Genomic DNA, 20,576 nt, shown 5'->3' with positions numbered 1-20,576 from the left:
TTTCAAAAGGTTACCACAAACATCATACGAAACAAGCTCCCGCCAATTTTTAAGGCTTAAAAAATCAACAAATAAATACAGATTTTGAAATTCAAGCTAATGAATTGATACAAAGCTTTTGTAAAAGAGGCTACCCCATGCATGAATTAAACTCAGCCCTGGAGAAAGCAAGAAAAATCCCTCGACATTATCTCATTACAAAAGAATATAAAAAAGAAATAAAAAAAAGAAAGACGAATAGAAGAAAAAATCCTCGTGTCATATTCTCATTTCAATATATGGTAATATAATGGCTGATACAGTGAAGCAAGTCATAAAGAATAACTGGTTCATTATTGAAAACGATCCCTTTTTCAAAGCTATGAAAGTAGAGAAACCAATGGTCTCTTTCCAGAAAAGTAAAAGTATCTGCAATCTATTAGTACGCAGTACCCTCCCCCCTTCAAAAAATTATGAAGAAAAAAAAATGGTTATTTACTACTAGCCCGGTGGGTAATTACTAATGCGGGAACTGTTCACATTGTAAATTCTTCATTCCTGGGAGAAATTTTCAACTTGGAGGCATCGATATAATTGTAAAAGACTTTATCTGCTGCCGAACTGAATCGGTAGAATATGCCGTAGTCTGCCCGTGCAGAAGATTCTACATCGGTTCCACTATAAGGCCTTTACGAATTAGATTCCGAGAACACCAAAGATCCATTCACACTGGACACGCTTGTGCGCGGTTAATAGAACACGTCAGAATGGCTCATGAAGGAAAAGGAGAAACTCTTATCTTCTATGGAATTCAAAGAATAAAAGAATGTTCACCGGGGATAGACTGTCATAAAACACTTCTCCGATGTGAAGAAAAATGGATAATGCACGTCAGAGCTATGGATGGACTGGTTTAAACGACAGACAAGATCTGAGCATGTTCTTATGAGCTCGCTCTTAATCCGTTCCTCCTTTTCCTTTTTCATTTTTTGCTCCCACTCAATTCTCTTATTTTTACTTTCTTATCTGTGTTTTCTTCTTTTTCTCCCCTTCCTTTCTTTAATCTGTTTCGGCCGATTTTCAGGGTTTTCATAACGCAACATCAAACAGATCTTTAAAACGGATGAATTTTATAGTGTGAAAGCAGCCTTAGGCTGCTTTCACACTATAAAATTCATCCGTTTTAAAGATCCGTTTGATGCTCCGTTATGAAAACCCTGAAAATCGGCCATTAAATGTCCGTTAGAAAATCCCATACGCACGTTAGAAAATCCCATTATAGTCTATGGGATTTTTACATTATCCGTTTTAATCTGTTATAGTCCGTTATGAATATCGGACGTTATTTTGTGACGGGAGAATGAACGGAAGAAATTGTGCATGCACTATTTCTCCCGTTACTATCTACCATCACAAAATAACGTCCGTTATTCATAACGGACTATAACGGATTAAAACGGATAATGTAAGATTATCTGCATTTCGGCATACAAATCTGCACCCCCTGGTATTACATCTGTAATTTATTGCCTCCCTCGAAACTTGGCTGAACATAACACAAGGGTTTATCTCCTGCAAGCGGTGCCACCCCGTTGTCTTTTACCACTATATAACTACTATAATACTGCCCCTATGTACAAGAATATAATTACTATAATACTGCTCCTATATACAAGAATATAACTACTATAATACTGCCTCCTATGTACAAGAATTTAACTACTATAATACTGCCTCCTAGCTGTGAGGTTGTGTGTGAGTAGCTCTCCTGATGTCTGGAGAAAGCCCGGGGCGGGGCCACCCTGGGCGGGGAAGCTCCCCAAGCAAGGCCCAGGCTTCTCGGCCTACACTGGGGGAAAACTCCCAGGCTTCTTCTAATGTGGATGTAAATCCTAAAGTCATTCCAGTACAGAAGAATACTGAGCATGTAAGTCCAGCCATTGTAAAGAAGGAAAATACAGCGAAGGACGTATGTAAAGAAAAGAAAGCAGCAGCAGCAGCAGCAAGTATGTCTAAGGAATGTGATGTGGAACAGTCTGCCAGCCATGGTGTACAGTGTGATGGTAATATGACTGAATTCAAGACAGAATCCATTGTGGGAACTCCAAAGTCTGCAAACCGAGGCCATGTTGGTGCACAGGAGCTGGGGCAGAGTGGATCACAGGCAGCAGGTGTGCAGCTCCACTCTCCAGCACAGAGGCAGAGGAGGACATCACTGGAGAGACAGACATTGCAGGAGAACCTGAAACAACAAGAGGTGGTCTCCAGCATGACCCGCTCAGGCCGCACAAGATCCCAGGCTGGAGGTAAGAGCCATAACACTGACAAGTCTATGGAGGTGACACCAGGGAAATATGTGGAGAAATATGAAAGTGTTTACAAAACTGTTCCTGCCCCGGACCCTAATGTATGTGACCGGGCCTCAGGAGATACAAGCAGCCAAGGCTCCTCTGTGTTCACCCAGCCTGAGAGACTGTCCAGACCCCTCCAGCTGGGCAAAGAGACCACCCGGGCACCAGAGCTACAGCTGGCGGAGGAGATCCCTGCACTGGTGAGGAGGATGGAGGAGCTGAAGCACCTAAAACATATGCTGCAAATGCAGATTGACTGTATATACAAACTGAAGACAGCAAATCCACAATACAAGTCCATGCATGATGATAAACTGTATACACTGAGCACAGAACTGGCCACCATAGTGAGTGAGATGGACTCTATACTGGAGAGGATGGGACCCTTAGCGGAATCCTATAGGAATAAGGAACGCTTTTCCCAGTACCAGCTGAGTTTTGGTGCAGAGCCCAGATCGGATGTGGCACCTGTCATCACCCCAGATGAGCCCCAGGAGGTGACAAGACCCCTTATAAAACCCCCAAGTTTCACCTTCAAGGATCGGCATGTTCATAAGCCCGAGGAGCAGCAACCTCAGAGACCTGCAGATGTTCTGGAGCCTGCAACTCACTTACCTGCAGAGGCACTACAAGTCCCAGAAGTCCCAGTGCATCAGGAGGACAGTGGACATTTGCCGGTGTATGAAGGTGATGGGGTGATGGAGCAGAGCTCTAATGTTGGGGCACGGACTGGGGGTGAGGACTGTGATAATGTTGGGGCACGGACTGGGGGTGAGGACTGTGATGATGTTGGGGCACGGACTGAGGGTGCGGACTATGATGTTCCTGAGGGGTCGGTGGCTGGAGGGGGTGCACAATCTGTGTGGGGTGTAATGTCTGATAATGATATAGAGGTGGATGGGACAGGTGATGTTGTACACAATTCTGTGCATGATTTCCCCCCTTTACCTACAAGCACAGCAGCTGTGGTGGGGCCCCCTAGAGTAGACCCCAACCCTGTAAGACAGGACACAGTTACCCGCCAGGTTCCTCCTAGAAATGCCTGGAGCCGTGGTGCTCCATCCTTCACCTCCAGCGCCAATTACACTGGCCAGGCATTTAAAAGGAGGAATGTGGTGAGATTTCGGCACAGAGGTGCCAAGGAGGACCTTCCGGATAGGAGGTTTGTGGTGAGGGAGCTCCTGTGCCACCAGATGGGGTTTGTGCCAGCGGACATCTTGGCAGTAATAAATCTTCCAGATAGACAGGGCTATGATGTCAGCTTTAAGCTCATGTCTAATCTGGATAGGTTCTGGTCCAACTTCCCCAAGTTCAGAGACAAGGATGGATGGAGTAAATTTAGTTTTATTCCCATATCCAAGCCAGATACCGTCATCATCAATATCATCTTCTGGAATGAAGCTGTTCCTCCCCAGGACATTGTGGTGTGGCTCCGCAGACATTGTGACCTGGTGTCTGATCTCACCAAGAACAGAGATGATGACGGTATCTGGACTGGAGGGTGGAAGGTCTTGGTGAAGCTGCGCCAACATGGGAACATCACACAACATCTGCCCAACTCCTTCTTCATTGGGAGGGAAAAGGGCGTTTGCTTCTACCCCGGTCAGCCCAGAAAGTGCTTTAAATGTGGTAAACCTGGACATCTGGCTAACACCTGTACTGTGGTAAAGTGTAACCTGTGTGGTGAGACTGGTCATGTAAGTGCTGATTGCCAGAACATCAGGTGCAATCTATGCGGTGAGATCGGTCACCCTCACCGGGACTGTCCCAATGCCTGGCACAACATCTGCCGGGAGCTTCCTGATGAGGACCTTGTGGCGGGGGCAGAGGCTGTAGAGGAGGAGGCTTTGTTATCAGACCCTATACTGACCAGACAGGAGGTTCAGACAGATGTGAGTAACACTGCACCAACACCTCAGCAGTCAGAGAGCACACAGGGGGACATGGAGGTTGTGCCACAAGACCAGCAGCAGCCGGGGGTATCCTCTTCTGTGTCTGAGGGGAATAGGATGCAGCAAAATAAAAGGAGGAAAAAAGACAAGTCCTCCCGCAGGCCTGAGGGGGAGAACAGCATCGTTCAAAGTGTGAAAAAAAGGGCTGACAACAGGGCAGGAGTGATGGTGGTGTCCAACAGGTACGAGGTCCTGTCAGAGTCCGAGGGAGATTTGGACACTGAGATAAAAAGAATAGAGGGTGAATGTGATGGTGACACAAGGGACCAACCCCCAATAAAAAGAAAACCGCAGAGTGTGAAAGATAATGTAGAGTCAGATATGGAGACAGGTGGTGGCCAGCGGGACTCAGATTCTGACTTGTGATGATGGGGATCAGGTCTCTGCTCTTCTGTCTTATCATGGCTGGGTTTACTTTAAGGGTCCTTTCTACTAATGTGAACAGTATCAAAGTGAGGAGGACACGGCACATAGTCTATGACCATCTTAGAGACCTGGACACAGATGTCATCTTCATGCAGGAGACGCGCCTGACTTCTTCGGGGTATTTACGTGAGGCTGAGAGGGAATGGACGTCTGGGCCTTCTTTCTGGTCACTGGCTGTGGAGCCTTATGCCGGGGTGGCCATACTGTTTACCACCAGGGATGTGACTGTACATAGGATGACAGAGGTTGTCATGGGAAGGTGTCTGATCCTGGAGGTCACTATCCATGGTAGAAGGCTCCGGCTAATAAATATCTATGGTCCGCAGACAGTGACCGAAAGGATCCAGCTATTTAATGATGTCAAGCCATATCTATTCACATCTGTTCCTGTTATAATGGCCGGGGATTTTAACGTCACTAGGACATCAAGTGACAGGTCCTCAGGTAGAGCGGTGGCCAGGGACTCCAAGGTCCTAAATAACATAATCTTGCAGGCCGGTCTGTGTGATGTGTTCACACAGGGTGGAAGAAAACCAAAACTCACATACACCTGTTCTGACAGGAGCAGTAGAATAGATATGGCGTTTGTGCGTCCTGAAGAATTTATTAGTGATAGGAATGAAAAAACTGTCCCTTATTCAGATCACATGGCCTTAGTTTTCCATCTTGGTGTCACTAAGCGCCCAGATATTGGAAGGGGGCTCTGGAAGCTCAATTCTAATATCTTGGATGATGTGCATGTTCAGGGAGGTATTCACTCTCTTATACAGGGCCAGCTAGAGCGGGTGGACTTCTATGATGATATGGCCGCCTGGTGGGAGGATGTCAAGGATGAGATCAGAACCCTCTTAAAGAGACTGTCAGTTATAAAGGGGAAGAGTAAGTATGGCCAGTATCTCAAGCTGCGCAAAGAATTGGAGTCACTATATTCGGCAGGTGGGGACCAACAAAGGATTGACCGGCTGAAATCTGAGATAAGGCAGTATCAGTACAGCAGGTATACCTCCCTGGTTCTTGAACGGGATTATGGGTCCTTAGGGTCTCCTGATCCCTTTGAGAATTGCCGGGAGCGGGTGGCAAATAAATCTGTCACCGGTCTCACTGACTCCCAGGGTGTTTTGCAGGAATCTCGGGAGGGTATCCTGGGGGTGGTGAGATCGTACTATGCTGACTTGTTTCAGAGGAAGGTTTTGGATAGAGACAAGATGACCCAATTCTTGGAGACAACTCCGCTCCCTGATACTAATGATTTGGACTTTTCTCCTTTGACAGCAGAATTGACGGTGGCGGAGGTCAAAGAGGCCATTGATAAGTTACATCTGAAGAAGGCACCAGGTCCAGATGGGATAACAGCAGAATTCTATAAGACATTCAGAGACCTCTTGGCCCCAATCCTCGTGGATGTTTACACAAATTGTCTAGAAAGTCACCTGATGCCTCCATCCATGAGAGTGTCCTCGCTGATTCTGCTGTCTAAAGGTAAAGAGCCGAGTGACATCAAGAACTGGAGGCCAATTGCCCTCTTGAATGTCGACAGGAAGATTCTGGCAAAAATCCTGTTTTCTAGGTTAGTTTGTCTGTCCCCGGCACTGTTGGCAGGCTGTCAGTATGGCACAGTAAAAGGGCGGAACATCTCTGGGGCAGTGATCTCCATAAGGGAGATGTTTGAGAGATGTAAAGCCCTGAGGTGTGGGAGATATGTTGTGAGTCTTGACCAGGCTAAAGCCTTTGACAGAGTAGATCATGAGTATCTATGGGCCACTTTGTCAAAGTACGGTATTCCGGGACAATTCATCGATTGGCTGAAGACTTTGTATTGTGAGGCCGAGAGCTTTCCTCTGATCAATGGTTGGCAGGGTGACACCTTCAGGGTTGAGGCGGGGGTGAGACAAGGTTGCCCACTGAGTCCGCTGCTGTATGTATTTGCCTTAGACCCGTTTCTGAGGTCACTGCAGGAGTGTGGTTTTCAGGGGGTGCCGGTCCCCCACTGCCTGCCCCTGAGTGTTGTTGCCTATGCGGATGATGTGACTGTAGTGATATCTGAGCCTCGTGAGGTGGAGATGTTGTCTATGGCCATCAGAAGTTACTCGGAGGCCTCAGGGTCTCTGGTCAACCTTGAGAAGAGTCAAGCTCTCTGGGTATCAGATACTGATCCAGACTTTGACCTGCCCCAATTTGTGAGAGCCTCCACCTATATTAAAATCCTAGGGGTCAAATTCGGGAGGGACGATAATGCCAGACTAAATTGGGAAGAGAAATTGGAAGCCGGAAATGCAAAGGTTCAGCGATGGAAGAACTGGAGGCTGACTTATAGAGAAAGGGTTAAAATGTTGAAGACTTACCTGGTCCCCGTCTTCTTGTATGTCTCTGTCGTTTTTCCTTTGCCAGAATCTTTCTCCGCTCGGCTCTTTAGCCTGTTCTTCCAGATGTTTTGGGGGAACAGGTTGAACCCAATAAAAAGAGGGATCACTTACCTACAGAGGAGAGAGGGTGGGTTGGATATGCTGAATCCAAGGGTGTTCTTTGACTCCATGTTTCTAAAAGTTAATTTTGGTTGCCTGGACTCAAACAACAGCTCCCTGTGGGCGAATAGTATCAGGGACTGGATATTGCCTTTTGCAGAGTCTTGGGTGCGAGGCGGCAGTCTCAAGAGGGGGAGATGGACGCGTGACTACCTCCCCCCGTACCTGGAATACGGGCTCAGATGTCTGAAGAGATGGCGCATTGAGAAGTCCTATATAGAGAGTAAGACCCGTAAAGAGCTTTATGTCAGGGTTTGTAGGACCTTTTTCTTTTTACAGCCAGCTCTAAGGGACTGTACATCCGCCATTTTACGAGACAGTCTGAGGCTTCTAAACAGTGTGAGGCTACCGAACAAATTCCATGACATCGCCTGGCTGTCACTGCATGGGAAACTGTTTGTAAGAGGGAATTTAAAATACTTAAGTGTGTCAGATCGGAAGTGTCCCCTAGGGTGTCAGGAGGAGGAGACCATGACACATTTTATATCTGAGTGCTGGGGAGGGCGACACATATGGCAGGTGATATCCAACAAGCTAAGAATCCCGAGATTACAGACCCTAAAATACTCAGAAATAATTTACGGTGTAACATCTAGTGTAAGTGGCATTGACCGGGAGACCTTATATATCATCATATCTGTCATAAAATACTACCATTGGCACACCAGAACCAGAGTCTCCATGTACAGTGAACCCTTCCATGATAGGAGAGCAGTAGACCTGATCCTGACAGAATTGAGGTGGGTAAAGTGCTTGGAGATCAGGAAGGATGAGAAAAATTGTTTATTATGGAGGAACGTGTATATAGAATGATATTTACCTTCATGATACTTTTGTGTTGTTATTTATTTATTTACTTTTATTCTCATTTAAAAGCAATGGGCTTTTTCTAAGTTAACATTATTGTTTCTTTTGTAATGGAAGTGTATGATATTTAATATTTGATATTGTTTTGATAATTTTGGTCGAGTGTACTGTAATATTTCTGTTTGTTTTTTACTAATAAAAATTGCCTCCTATATACAAGAATATAACTACTATAATACTGACTGCTATGTATAAGAATATAACTACTATAATACTGCTCCTATATTCAAGAATATAACTACTATAATACTGCTCCTATGTACAAGAATTTAACTACTATAATACTGCAAGAATATAACTACTATAATACTGCTCCTATATATAAGAATATAACTACTATAATACTGCTCCTATATACAAGAATGTAACTACTATAATACTGCTCCTATATACAAGAATATAACTACTATAATACTGCTCCTATATACAAGAATATAACTACTATAATACTGCTCCTATGTACAAGAATATAACTACTATAATACTGTTCCTATGTACAAGAATATAACTACTATAATACTGCTCCTATGTACAAGAATATAACTACTATAATACTGCCCCATATGTACAAGAATTTAACTACTATAATACTGCTCCTATATACAAGAATATAACTACTATAATACTGCTCCTATATACAAGAATATAACTACTATAATACTGCTCCTATATACAAGAATATAACTACTATAATACTGACTCCTGTATACAAGAATATAACTACTATAATACTGACTCCTATGTACAAGAATATTACTACTATAATACTGCCCCCTTTGTGCAAGAATATAACTACTATAATACTGCTCCTATATACAAGAATATAACTGCAATAATACTGCTCCCTGGTTACAAGAAATAAACTTCTATGAATATTGTTGGATATGGCAGTATCCTATTGCAGAACTGATATGAGGGCTGAATATCTTCTGATTCTCCCTATGGGCAGTCACTGAATTGCTGTCAGATGCATCCGCCTGTAAGTAAAGCCCTAACCGTGTGATGTGAGTCTGGTTGATTTTGTGCTGCCGAGGCATCTTTTCAGTGGATATCTATCCCTCTCCTGCTCTTGGCCAGTTCACTATCCTTGTTCCAAGCCCATGTGGGGATCTCAGTTTTAGTCTATACATAATTGATGGACTGATGGGCGCAGCCTGACCCAGATCTGCTTACAGCTTGGTCTGAGGGGACAATGTAGATGAAACATTAGTCGGCTCAGTGACCCTCTGGTGGAGGCCACGTGGGAACGAAAATAACTTCAAAGACTTGAGGAAAATTAATATGATGATGCTGGGCTGTCATGAATAGACAAGTACATCCCTGGACTAGGGCTGAGTTTGGGGGAATCGGTAAGTTCAGACCGGTTCAGACTCTGCACGGTCCGAATGACTATCCACCATACGATATATCAACGGCACACCATTATCCTCCAGTGTAGACTTGTCCGATGGTTTCCCATTGATTGTTTATTAATCGCCTGTTTACCTACCATCTCCAGCAAGACAGAGGAGTCTATCGGAGACGAGGAGCATTGGCGTGATGTCTCTCTGAGGACAAACCTCCTACCTGCCGAGACCGAGATAAATTGGAGCTGTCTGTTCAATGCAGCTAGCGGGAAGAGGGAGCATTCTTATATTATCTGATCTGTCTGAAATGTCTATTACAAGAGGTCAACACCGAGATGTGGATTTAACCACATAATAACCAGGCCTCCATCTCCATCCCCCAACACCTCATGATGACTAAAGAGATATCTGGATTGTTTTTTAACTGCTTTTTTAGATTTTAGGTTTATTATTGTATATTTTCTTTGCTATATTATATTAAAATCAGACCATCACCCCTATATGAGCTTGTTGGACATCCCATTTCAAAGCCACGGGCATTTATACAGAATTGGGCCCACTTTTATGGCCAATTGATCCCCCACTCTTCTGGCAAGGAGTTGGTGATGTATCTCTAGAGATTTTTGCCCATTTAACCAAAAGTGCCTTTGATAGGTCAATACAAGAAGGTCTGGCTTACTGTTAGCATTACAGTGCAACCCAAAGTGTACAGTAGGCTTGAAGTCAAGGCCAATGGGCAGCCACTTGAGTACCACTATACCAAATGTGTTATGCATCTTGATTTGTGTATATGCTTTGTGGCTGAGCCAACAGTCCTTAGTTTAGATGATCTATCCCACAGGTTGTTTGTATTTTTAGCAGCCATTTTGGAAAATTCTTGACCATTTCTCAGACAATTCTGGAAAGTCCAAAGGGCTGGGCCTTAATTCCCAATTTTGCATTTTCAATGCACTTTTCATGATTTTATACATTTTCAGATCTAAAAAATGATTAGGGGTGCACATTTGGCAAAAAGTATCCACAAAGTGGGCCAAGAGGAGTCCTTTAAAGCATACCCGTCAGATCCAACAAAAAGGCATTTTTAAATATATCACTCCATACCTAATCCTGACCATTTACATCTAATTTTTATGTGTCTAGCACCTTTTATTTATTTTTTTATTACACTTTTAATTTAGCTCACTAGTCTGAATTCCTCTCAAAGGGAGGGGGCGTGGCCTCACTGTGCAGGTCTCCGCCCCCTCCCTCAGTATGCTGTCTGCTCACATCTCCTCTAGCATTAGCAAAACTAAAATTCCCAGCTTGTCCTTTCTGACAGTGCGGGACAAAGGCTGACAGTGGGAGGATTTTTCCTCCAGCTGTGATCCCTGCACTCACAGCTGTCAATCAAGGAGGTGTGTCCATGACATAGGTGATGATGTATGGACACAGCAGGACTAGTATGTGTCCGAGCAGGCAGGGGGGGGGGGGGGGGGGCAGTTGTTTGACTGGATTTTTCAGTATTAAATGCTGAAAATTTTCTAATGAAAGCAATTGCAAAACCTATTGGTTATACATGCTTTACAACATATCAAAAGTTTTTTTATATCTGACAGTGCTCATTTAAGGCCACAACCACTCACAGTATGTTTGTAAAGCAGCGTTTTTACAGTGAAAAAAAATGGGTTACAGTTTGGCAGTTTTTCTTATAATAATGTGTTCCATAGTTGTCAAAGGAAAATTGTCCACTAGTTTACACATAAGGGAAGAAAATGACTGACCCCTGTAAGAGTCTTAACAAATTAAACAGTAGACATTTCTACATAAAACTGTGAAGATATTAAAGGGGTACTCCCCTGCTCAACGTTTGGTTACGAACGCTGGAGCCAGTGCCGGGAGCTCGTGACGTCATAGCCCCATCCCCTCAATTCATGTCTATTGGAGGGGGCGTGACGCCCCCTCCCATAGACTTGCATTGAGGGGGCGGGGCTATGATGTCACGAGCTCCCGGCTCCGGCTGCAGCGTCCGGGACAGTTTGTTCCAAACACTGAGCAGCGGAGTCCCCTTTAAGCAAAAGGCATTACTGTCTCTTTTATTATTATTCTAACTATTCTTCCCATCATACCTGAAGACCGAGCACAAATTTCACATCTATCCCCTCGGAGGAGCTTACACTTGAGTTCTTGGTCACCCCTGCTAAATAATGAGCCTTGTATGGATACCAGTGGGAGAAGAGAAAGGGAAAAAGTTGTTACATTTCAAATCTTTAAAAAAAAGATTTTATTTTAAATTGTATGGACCTACAGAATAAAGAGAAGGTGCCATTTTTACCCAAAAAATTTACTGCGTAGAAACTGAAGCCCCCAAAAGTTACAAAATGGCGTCTCTAAAAAAAAATTGTATGGCAGTTCTGCTGCCCCCTATAGGAAGAACTCTCCTGTATTTCTAATATGGTCACTTGTCTTTTGTCAAACTTCTCACAATTAGAGGACTTTAGAATGGAATATTTGTTATTGTAGGATACATTCCTTAGTTAATACATCTATTCATAGGCTGTCAAAGTGACACTGTAGGGGTTCAATGGACTAATCCTACATTGATGACCAATCCCAAAAGGACATTGACCAACAGATGACCACCTTCATTCAGGGCTACTTTTTCCTATGTCCTTAGTGTTACCACCATACGTGTACTTGCAAAGGAACTGCAGCAGACTTCAGTCTTCCCCAGGTAGAAGTTAAGTGCATCTTTAATCAGTAATTGTATAGAGATGAGATTGTCTTTGCTCCTGTTAGCCTCCGCGTCAGACGCTTACACAGCGTAATCACCACAAGTCACTTTCACTGACTGTCACCGCACCCAGCCGGAAAACTGAAGGTCATCTTCACTGTGTTTCTGGGGATATTTTTCACACGAGCCACAATTCATCTTTTAAAGCAATTACCACTTTACTGAAAAATATCATCAGTAAATAAAGGTTACCATCTTTTAATTCAGTTATTTTTAGTTTTAGCTTTTGGGAGTACACTTTCTCCTTGAGGAGACCACCAGCTGGTGTATAGAGTCTTACAGGCCAGGCAAAGCTTCCCAGGAAAAAGTATACAACATAGCTCTCCTCCTAAAAGACGAAATCTTTCTTTCTAGTTCCACCTATTGGAGGTTACAAGCATTTCTATATTAGCCAAACCCGAGTCTCCTCTAAAAGGAAGACGCTGTACTGTACACCCATCTGTAGACACTTGTTCGGTTGTTCTTGCCTATACGTAGTACAGTAAAGTTAACTGGTTGGTTGGGTATTTCTATTTTTTGGTGGAGACAAGACTTTGGCTAATATCGCAAATCATGTGGTAAGGCTTGTTACAGATTTTCCCTGGACCCGTTTAAGTCAATAGTAGGTTTGGATTTTTTGCAGCAAATACGTCCATGTAAAAGTACCCTTAAACAGGTTCTATGTGGATTTTGTTTTACTGTTATTTTTCTCATGGCTGGATTGATAACCAATTGGGCACTTGTCGGTTTAAATTCCCCACCACTGCCATTCCACTGATTCTGCTGCAGTTTTCTAAACACAAGGAAGTGCCCACTTGGCCAATCAATGGCCACAACGGTGACCCACCTTAGCCACTGACTGGCTGAGTAGACACTTGCTTGTCAAACTGATAAAGAAGTGTAAGAAAGATATAACTGTGAAAAGAGTTCCCCAGATAACCCCTTTAAATGTTCAGACATTGACTTATTGGACAGTTACCTCCAATAGGTGGCACCAGAGAGTAACTAATTTGCATTCTTTTTTCCCAGGGTGCATTGCCTGGCCTGTATTGCCCTCTATGTCAGCTGGCGGTCTCCACTAGGAGAAAGAGTAACCTCCTAAGAGCTATATCAAAGGTGTCTCCAAAAATTATCTTGCTTTGTACTACTGAGGGGAAAAACCCCGAAACAGCTATCTACTGAATGGAATTTATCCGTTTTCAAGAAGACTCTGGTTTGGGTTTATCCTTAGTCATGTTTTAAATGTTGGTAAAGAGTCAGACACGTGGTAGCTACTAGTAGAGAGACAATTTTCTTCCTTCTGGAGTAGAGCTGATTTGCATCACTTATTTTAGGAAAGATGGCCACCAACATGGCTGCTGTTTTCTCTTACAGGAATCTATTCTAATTTAACAGGTTGTCTACAGTAAGCCTGGCCATGTCTGACTGTTTGATCAATGCCTTGAGAGAAAGTAGAAAGGAGTAAATAGGCCGAACTAGCTCATCTCAAGCTGTTTAGACTTAATAGCTCTCTGCCAGCTACAACATCCATCATTCCAGTTGTCGTTCCAATTTTCACCAGTTTAAAAAGTCTTCCAAAACAATAGCTATTGTCTCCTCTTGTGCTGCACCTCTGGTTGTCTTTCCCTAAGGGGTTGTCTACTAAAATCCTAACTGAAGTCTCTCCAGAGATATGTGAAGCTTTTTTGACTTTTTTTAATTTATTTTTATCCTTCAATGATAACAGAACTCCCGCAGTATGGCTGTGCTGCCATTAGGGGTGGATTAAGACGTCTTTTGGTCTTAGATTAGGAATGGTGATGTCAAGAACCTAGATCTATCCTTTAATAATAATAGAACTCCCACAGTATGGCTGTGCTGCCATTTGGGTAGACTAAGACGTCTTTGGGTCTTGAATATGGATTGGTGATGTCAACAACAGGCACAGCAACATCATCATTTAAGACTATTGGTGGAGTAGAGTTTCTTTTTGGGAGCTTTTAAATGGGGATCCACCTATTACACCTACTAAGCTTTAGAGCAGTGGTCCTAAAACTGTGGAGCTTCAGACATTGCAAAACTACATCGGGCATGATCGGGCAGCTGTTGAGTATCCGGGCATGCCGGGAGTTGTAGTTTTGCAACATCTAGGAGTATATGGCTCCAACATACTGTGAGATTGACCAAGCTCTCATACTGTCAGCAAGAGCGGTGGCCTAAGAACCAATATAATATATAAGAATTCTGAACATTTTTGAAACTTTTGTAATCTTTGCAGCCCACATTATAGGAGAACCCTGATGATCAGCTAATGAATTGTTTCTTCATTAAAGGGGTACGCCGGTGGAAATTTTTTATTTTTTTTATCAACTGGTGCCAGAAAGTTTAATGAACTGGTGCCAAATTTGTAAATTACTTCTATTTAATAATTCCAGTACTTATTGGCAGCTGTATACTAGGAAATTCTTTTATTTTGGATTTCTTTTCTGTCTGACCACAGTGCTCTCTGCTGACACCTATGTTCGTGTCAGGAACTGTCCAGAGCAGGAGAGGTTTGCTATGGGGATTTTCTCCTGCTCTGGGCAGTTGCTGACATGGAAAGAGGTGTCAGTAGAGAGCACTGTGGTCAGACAGAAAATAAATCCAAAAAGAAAATAATTTCTACTTTTTTTTAATAGAAGTAATTTACAAATCTGTTTAACTTTCTGGCACCAGTTGATTTAAAAATAAAAAAGTTTTTCACCGGAGTACCCCTTTAACCCCGATAGACTTATATGGCTACTCCATACTTTGTCGGTTAATCCTCCCAATTTCAGGTGCTGGTCAATAGGGTTCTCTAATAATGGTGATTTCTTTGATTAAGACAAAAAAAAAAAAAACTAACTTCAAGAAGAGTTCTACCAATGGTGCCCTAGAGGTTTTCGTAACTCTCAGCCAACCTGGTGAAGTGGCAACACGTAGCACTTTGCAATTGCTGGCTAAAACCAGTCTGTGCCCAATCCCGTCAACCACATTTTACTGACCAAAAACGATTTCCAATAGCGTGGAAATAAAATCGAATACTGTGTGTAACGAAAAGTTCCCCTTTAGATGCCCTCTGTCCTGAATAATTTGTTTTCGTGGAGTCAATACCATTGGATATCAGCTTTCTAGGGAAAGAGCAGAGTCAGCTTCTAGGAATTCTAGTGCCGAGAAAAGGGAAACCTTGTATCCTGGAAAAGCGCCAGATAAATGTACAACACGGAATAGTTATCGATAGACCCTTAGTTTACGGTAAATGATGGAATAAGGGTACTGCAGTATAAGACAACTTATCCCCTATCAAAAGGCTGTTTCGGGGGATGGGGGGTGTCTGACCACTGGGACCCACATGATCTCCCACATGGGGCCCGACTCTCCCATGAACGGAGTTCTGCCGACCCCTCCATGCATCTCTATGGGCGAGCCGGAGATACAGCCGATTAGTTATCTTACACTACAGTACTCCTTAAGCTAATTATCACAATAGTTCAAGGATGTATTGGTACAATATACAACCACCAATTCTTAATTTTTTTTATTAGACAATGTTTTCAGCTGTTCCTAAAAATAAAATTACATAACTAGACAACTCCGGCAGCATACAAAGACACAGAAAAAAATAATAATGCTTCTATATGTTACTCACTGGGTCATGCAGATTCTTTACATATTTTTTTTATGTGTCTAGCTTCTGTATTTGGCTCAGAAATCTCTCTGTTCTGTTGCTCACTCATTCTGACATCCACTGCTCAGGAAGGGGCATGTCCAAGGCAAGCACTGAGTCTGCTGTGCTGTGTCTCTTCATCCAATCACTGCAGGCTGCTGTGTAACCCTCTCTTCTCTGTTTTCATGCTGTAGTCTGATAGGACAGGAGAGAGCACAGAGGAGTGCTAGTCCCACCCTCACTTCCTGGACTTTGTCCCAGCCTGTGCTTCAGCTGGGACAAAGATGATGCTGCAGCTGGAAAGGATTATGTTCTGGATGGTATGGGGACCCCTAGTGGTCTTTTTTTTTTTTTTATAAGCCATGATTTCTATTTAAAAAATGAGATACATTTTTAATGAAGTATATACAGTTTTTAATTTTGACAGTGACCTTTTACCAAAGCTCTGTAAAAGTCTGATAAATGTTCTAATCATCCAAAAGTGTCCTGTGCTCTGATTGGTTGAGCCTATGAGAAAGCCCGGTCATTCACACAGTTAGTATACAGTGAGAATGTCCTCCCATGTACCTCTCATGTATTGCCATTAAAGGAAAACTGTTACATGTTCACTCCCGCACTAACCACAGGTACTGACGGATAGTGCGGGGGGCGCTGATTCATATAATCCCTACCTTGCCCGGATCTGTCCGGCCGTTTGCCCGCAATCTTAGTTTTATATATATGCAAATGTGGCTGTAACTGGCCAGGGGGCTTTTCAGGAGCCTAGTGGCACTGTGACGTCAGTGCCACCCGTCTGCAGTGCCGCCCACTTATGAATATTCATCCCTCCTCCCTCCCTGCCGCTCCTAATTGGTTTTCACTGCGCATGTGCCGCTTCCTGAAATGCGCAGTGAAGACCAGTTAGGAGCGGCGGGGAGAGAGAGAGCCGGAGGGAGGGGGGGGGATGAATATTCATAAGCGGGCGGTGCTGATGTCACAGTGCCACTAGGCTCCTGAATACCCCGCCCATGGCAGTTACAGCCACATTTGCATATATATAGAAAAACTAAGATTGCGGGCGAACGGCCGGACAGATCCGGTAGAGGTAGGGAACATATGAATCAGCGTCCCCCGCACTATCTGTCAGTACCTGTGGTTAGTGCGGGAGTGATCATGTGACCGTTTTCCTTCAAATGGTCTTTCTATTATGCAGAGTATGCGAGTTGTGGGAATTTGGAGAACCAAACTATAGAGCGCTGCTATCAACTGTATGCGCGTCATAAAGACGCATATACAATAGAAATCTATGAAGGAGCAAAAAGTCTTATATACCATCGGCAGCTGTAGGCCTGTGGCCTATAAAAAGTTTGGGGACGCACAGGACGTCTCAGGTTGGAAATCTTAGGTGAGTTTCCACACTTTTTCTTTCTTTTGCTTTCATATGATGCCTCTGCGAGGCACCTAGGGGGAGATTTATCAAAACCCGTGCAGAGAATAGTTGCCCATAGCAACCAATCAGGTTGCTTCTTTCATTTTTAAAAGGGCCTCTCAAAAGTGAAAGAAGAAATCTGATTGGTTGCTATGGGCAACGGCTCAACTTTTCCTCTACGCAGGAATCCCATATTCTTTCTTAGAAGCCATGATGTGATGTTCTACATCCGTCTCATAAATACTGCTCTAAGCATGATAGTCCGTGTCCTCAGTAGTGTTTCCCAACCAGGGTGCCTCCAGCTGTTGCAAAACTACAACTCCCGGCATGACTAGACAGCCAAAGGGATCAATGTATAGAACGTACGGTACGTTCTACACAAATCGTTTTGGTCTGATTTGTTGTTTCCCGTCATCTGCTTTCGATAAAATCCATGTAAAAATCCATGGAACTGTTACGACTCCGCCAGGAATGTCAAAGGTCAATTCTAACACAAGCGACTCCGCCAGGTTGTGATTCTCAATTATGTGTTATTGATCGGAGGGGGGACGTAAGGAGAGAAGGCCACGGGTTACCGCCACACTGTGTGCAGGGTTACATCTAAGGGATCGTTCACACACGCGTCACACACTTTCATTAGTAACACATTGACGGCACATGTATTTCGTTTTATACACAGTCCAAGCCGCCCCCACATTCTCTATACATCAGTGGTCTCCTAGCTGTTGCAAAACTACAACTCCCAGCATGCCCGGACAGCCAACGGCTGTCCGGGCATGCTGGGAGTTGTAGTTTTGCAAGATCTAGAGGTCCACAGTTTAGAGACCATTGCTATACATCCTTGTCCCTCTTGACACCGACATGTGACCGCTGTGGCTGATCCCTGGAATATGACCATTCCTCTGCATTTTCAAGATCCCTGCTTGCTGACAGTGAATTGTAATATTTTTTGAATCCATCCAAAGGTTAAAAATCCCTACAGACCCATTACCGGGAAGGGGGGGGGGGGGGGGGGTTGATGACCCGATGGCTTGCTACAATGTATAAATTCCAGTAAAATATACTCGAGTTCAGTCTGTTTAGATGATACAGAAATGTCAATCTGGAAGCCGAGCCCTGTTTCTGTACTTCACGCCTGAGCACAATTTGTATGCACAGCACAGGAATGAGATTTGGGAACAAGTCCTATGTGACCCAAACAGCCAAGCCCTGTTTCCGAATCTTGTTCCTGTGCTGTGCATATAAATTGTGAAGGTATGCCAGAGTTGGGAACAGGGCTCGGCTTCCAGATCGACAGCACTGTGTGATCTAAACAGCCGAGCGATGTTTCTAAATCTCGTTCTTGCGCTGTGCCTACAAATTGTGCACATATGCGGGACTTGGAAACAGGGCTCAGCTTCCAGCTGACTGTCAATCAAGCAGGGACCGGGATGGGAGGGGGGGGGAGCGAGGTGGAGTTCTGGTCCTCAGCACTTCAGGGGCTTGGGAACGCCTCATTGACTCTTTGGACCAAGAATTAATTTTATCTACATTCCGGAAGCTCAGACAGGTATATGAAAGGTGCCATGTGTCTCCGTGTCCTACCAGTAGTTTGGAAAGACCTTGGGTTTCACCGTGAGATCTTAATGCTTCCACAGTCAGAACAATGTCATAATCTTCAGTAATGCAATGTAAAAGAAAGCATTGATCTGTTCTCTTAATGTGCGATCGATCATACAGAAGGATAATAGATGGCGGTGTATTTTAATTATGAGAAACAACTGTAAAAGAGAGTTAATGTACTGTACAGAACGTCCATAGCTGTAATGATGTCCTATGTGTATGAATTGGCTGAACACAAGAGGTTTAAAGGGATTATCCAGGAATAGAATAAAAATTGCTACTTTCTCAAAAAACACTCCCCGTCTGTCTCCAGGTTGGGTGTGGTTCTGCAGCTCATTTCCATTGAAGTGAATGGAGCCAAGTTGTAATACCACACCCAACCTGGAGACAGACGTGGAGTTGTTTTTGAAAGAAATTAGCTGTGTTTTTCTATTCCTGGATAACCCCTTTAGGGTACGTTCACACCGTCTTTGTTTTTGCGGGTTTTCCACTGCGTATTTGAAAGGGGCGAGCTGTTCTCGGCTGTCCATATCAGATTGTCCGCGACGGAATTTACGCTGCGGAAAATCCGCAGCAGTCCCTACTGACTTCAATGGGGCTTGCTGCGGATTTTCCGCAGCGTAAATTTCTCCGTGGAAAATCTGCTGCGGATAGCCAAGAAGAGCCAGCCCTCTTTCAAATACGCAGCGGAAAACCCGCAAAAACAAAGACCGTGTGAACGCACCCTTAACGGACATCTGTAGTGCAATGTAACTTATCCCCTATCCGATACTGGACGGGGCCGCGGCAGTTTGCTGGAAAGGGGGCGTTCCGTCCCCGCATGACGCGGCGGCCGACACGCCCCCTCCATATACCCCATAGAGATACATGGAGGGGGCGCTTCTGCCGCGGCTTTCTGCTGGGGACAAATCTGCACTTCCTGCAGACTGCCGCGGCCCCGTCCAGGAGATTGCGGAGGGGCCCCAGCGTTCGGACCCCCCACGATCTATAACTTATCCCCTATCCTTTGGAGCTGTGAGATGCAGGGGTGTCTGTGTCAGATACAGATGTAGCAGAGCTGAGGTTGTTTCATGAAACAGTGGTTTAAGATATGACTCTGGGTAGACCTTCTAAGTCAATGGTTTCCCACCAGGGTGCCTCCAGCTGTTGCAAAACTACAACTCCCAGCATGCCCGGAAAGCCAAAGGCTTTCCGGGCATGCTGGGAATTGTAGTTTTGCGGGCGGTGTACATTTTATTTATTTTATATATATATATATATATATATATATATATATATATATATATATATATATCAACTGGTTCCAGAAAGTTAAACAGATTTGTAAATTACTTCTATTAAAAAATCTGCTGAAGTTGCTAAAAAATCTGCTGAAGTTGAGTTGTTCTCTTCTGTCTGACAACAGTGCTCTCTGCTGACATCTCTGCTTGTCTCGGGAACTGCCCAGTTTAGAAGAGGTTTGCTATGGGGATTTGCTTCTACTCTGGACAGTTCCCGAGACAGGTGCTATCAGAGAGCACTTAGACAGAAAAGAACAACTCAACTTCAGCAGCTCATAAGTACTGAAAGGATTAAGATTTTTTTAATAGAAGTAATTTAGGAGCCAGTTGATCTATATATATTAAAAAAAAAAGTTTTTCCTGGATAACCTCTTTAACCTCTGTTTCCTATTCCTTAGCCAAACTGATTGTGTATGTGTATGGGAGCTCC

General features: G+C 43.9%; 1 protein-coding gene and 1 long non-coding RNA gene across 9 annotated transcripts in view; one reads left to right on the top strand and one right to left on the bottom strand.

Annotated features, from left to right (window-relative positions):
• Nucleotides 1-20,576, top strand: part of KCNIP2 (potassium voltage-gated channel interacting protein 2) — a 530,818-nt gene that overhangs the window by 368,855 nt on the left and 141,387 nt on the right. The window contains exon 1 of one of the 6 annotated variants that reach the window (XM_056530659.1): nucleotides 17,585-17,631. The exons of the other annotated variants lie outside the window; for them this stretch is intronic. Coding sequence (XP_056386634.1) covers nucleotides 17,592-17,631 — 40 coding nt within the window. The 5' untranslated portion in view covers nucleotides 17,585-17,591. Of the gene's footprint in view, nucleotides 1-17,584; nucleotides 17,632-20,576 lie in introns of those variants that run through there. 6 annotated transcript variants of the gene reach the window in all.
• Nucleotides 1-20,576, bottom strand: part of LOC130282426 (uncharacterized) — a 36,393-nt gene that overhangs the window by 4,473 nt on the left and 11,344 nt on the right. For all 3 annotated transcript variants that reach the window (XR_008846376.1, XR_008846377.1, XR_008846378.1), the window contains exon 2: nucleotides 11,549-11,632. This is a non-coding gene — a long non-coding RNA (uncharacterized LOC130282426). The remainder of the gene's footprint in view (nucleotides 1-11,548; nucleotides 11,633-20,576) is intronic.

This window comes from Hyla sarda, chromosome 7 (genome assembly GCF_029499605.1).
Source record: "Hyla sarda isolate aHylSar1 chromosome 7, aHylSar1.hap1, whole genome shotgun sequence".
In the NCBI taxonomy this organism is placed as follows: Eukaryota; Metazoa; Chordata; class Amphibia; order Anura; family Hylidae; genus Hyla; species Hyla sarda.
This window is presented reverse-complemented; position numbering and strand designations above follow the sequence as displayed.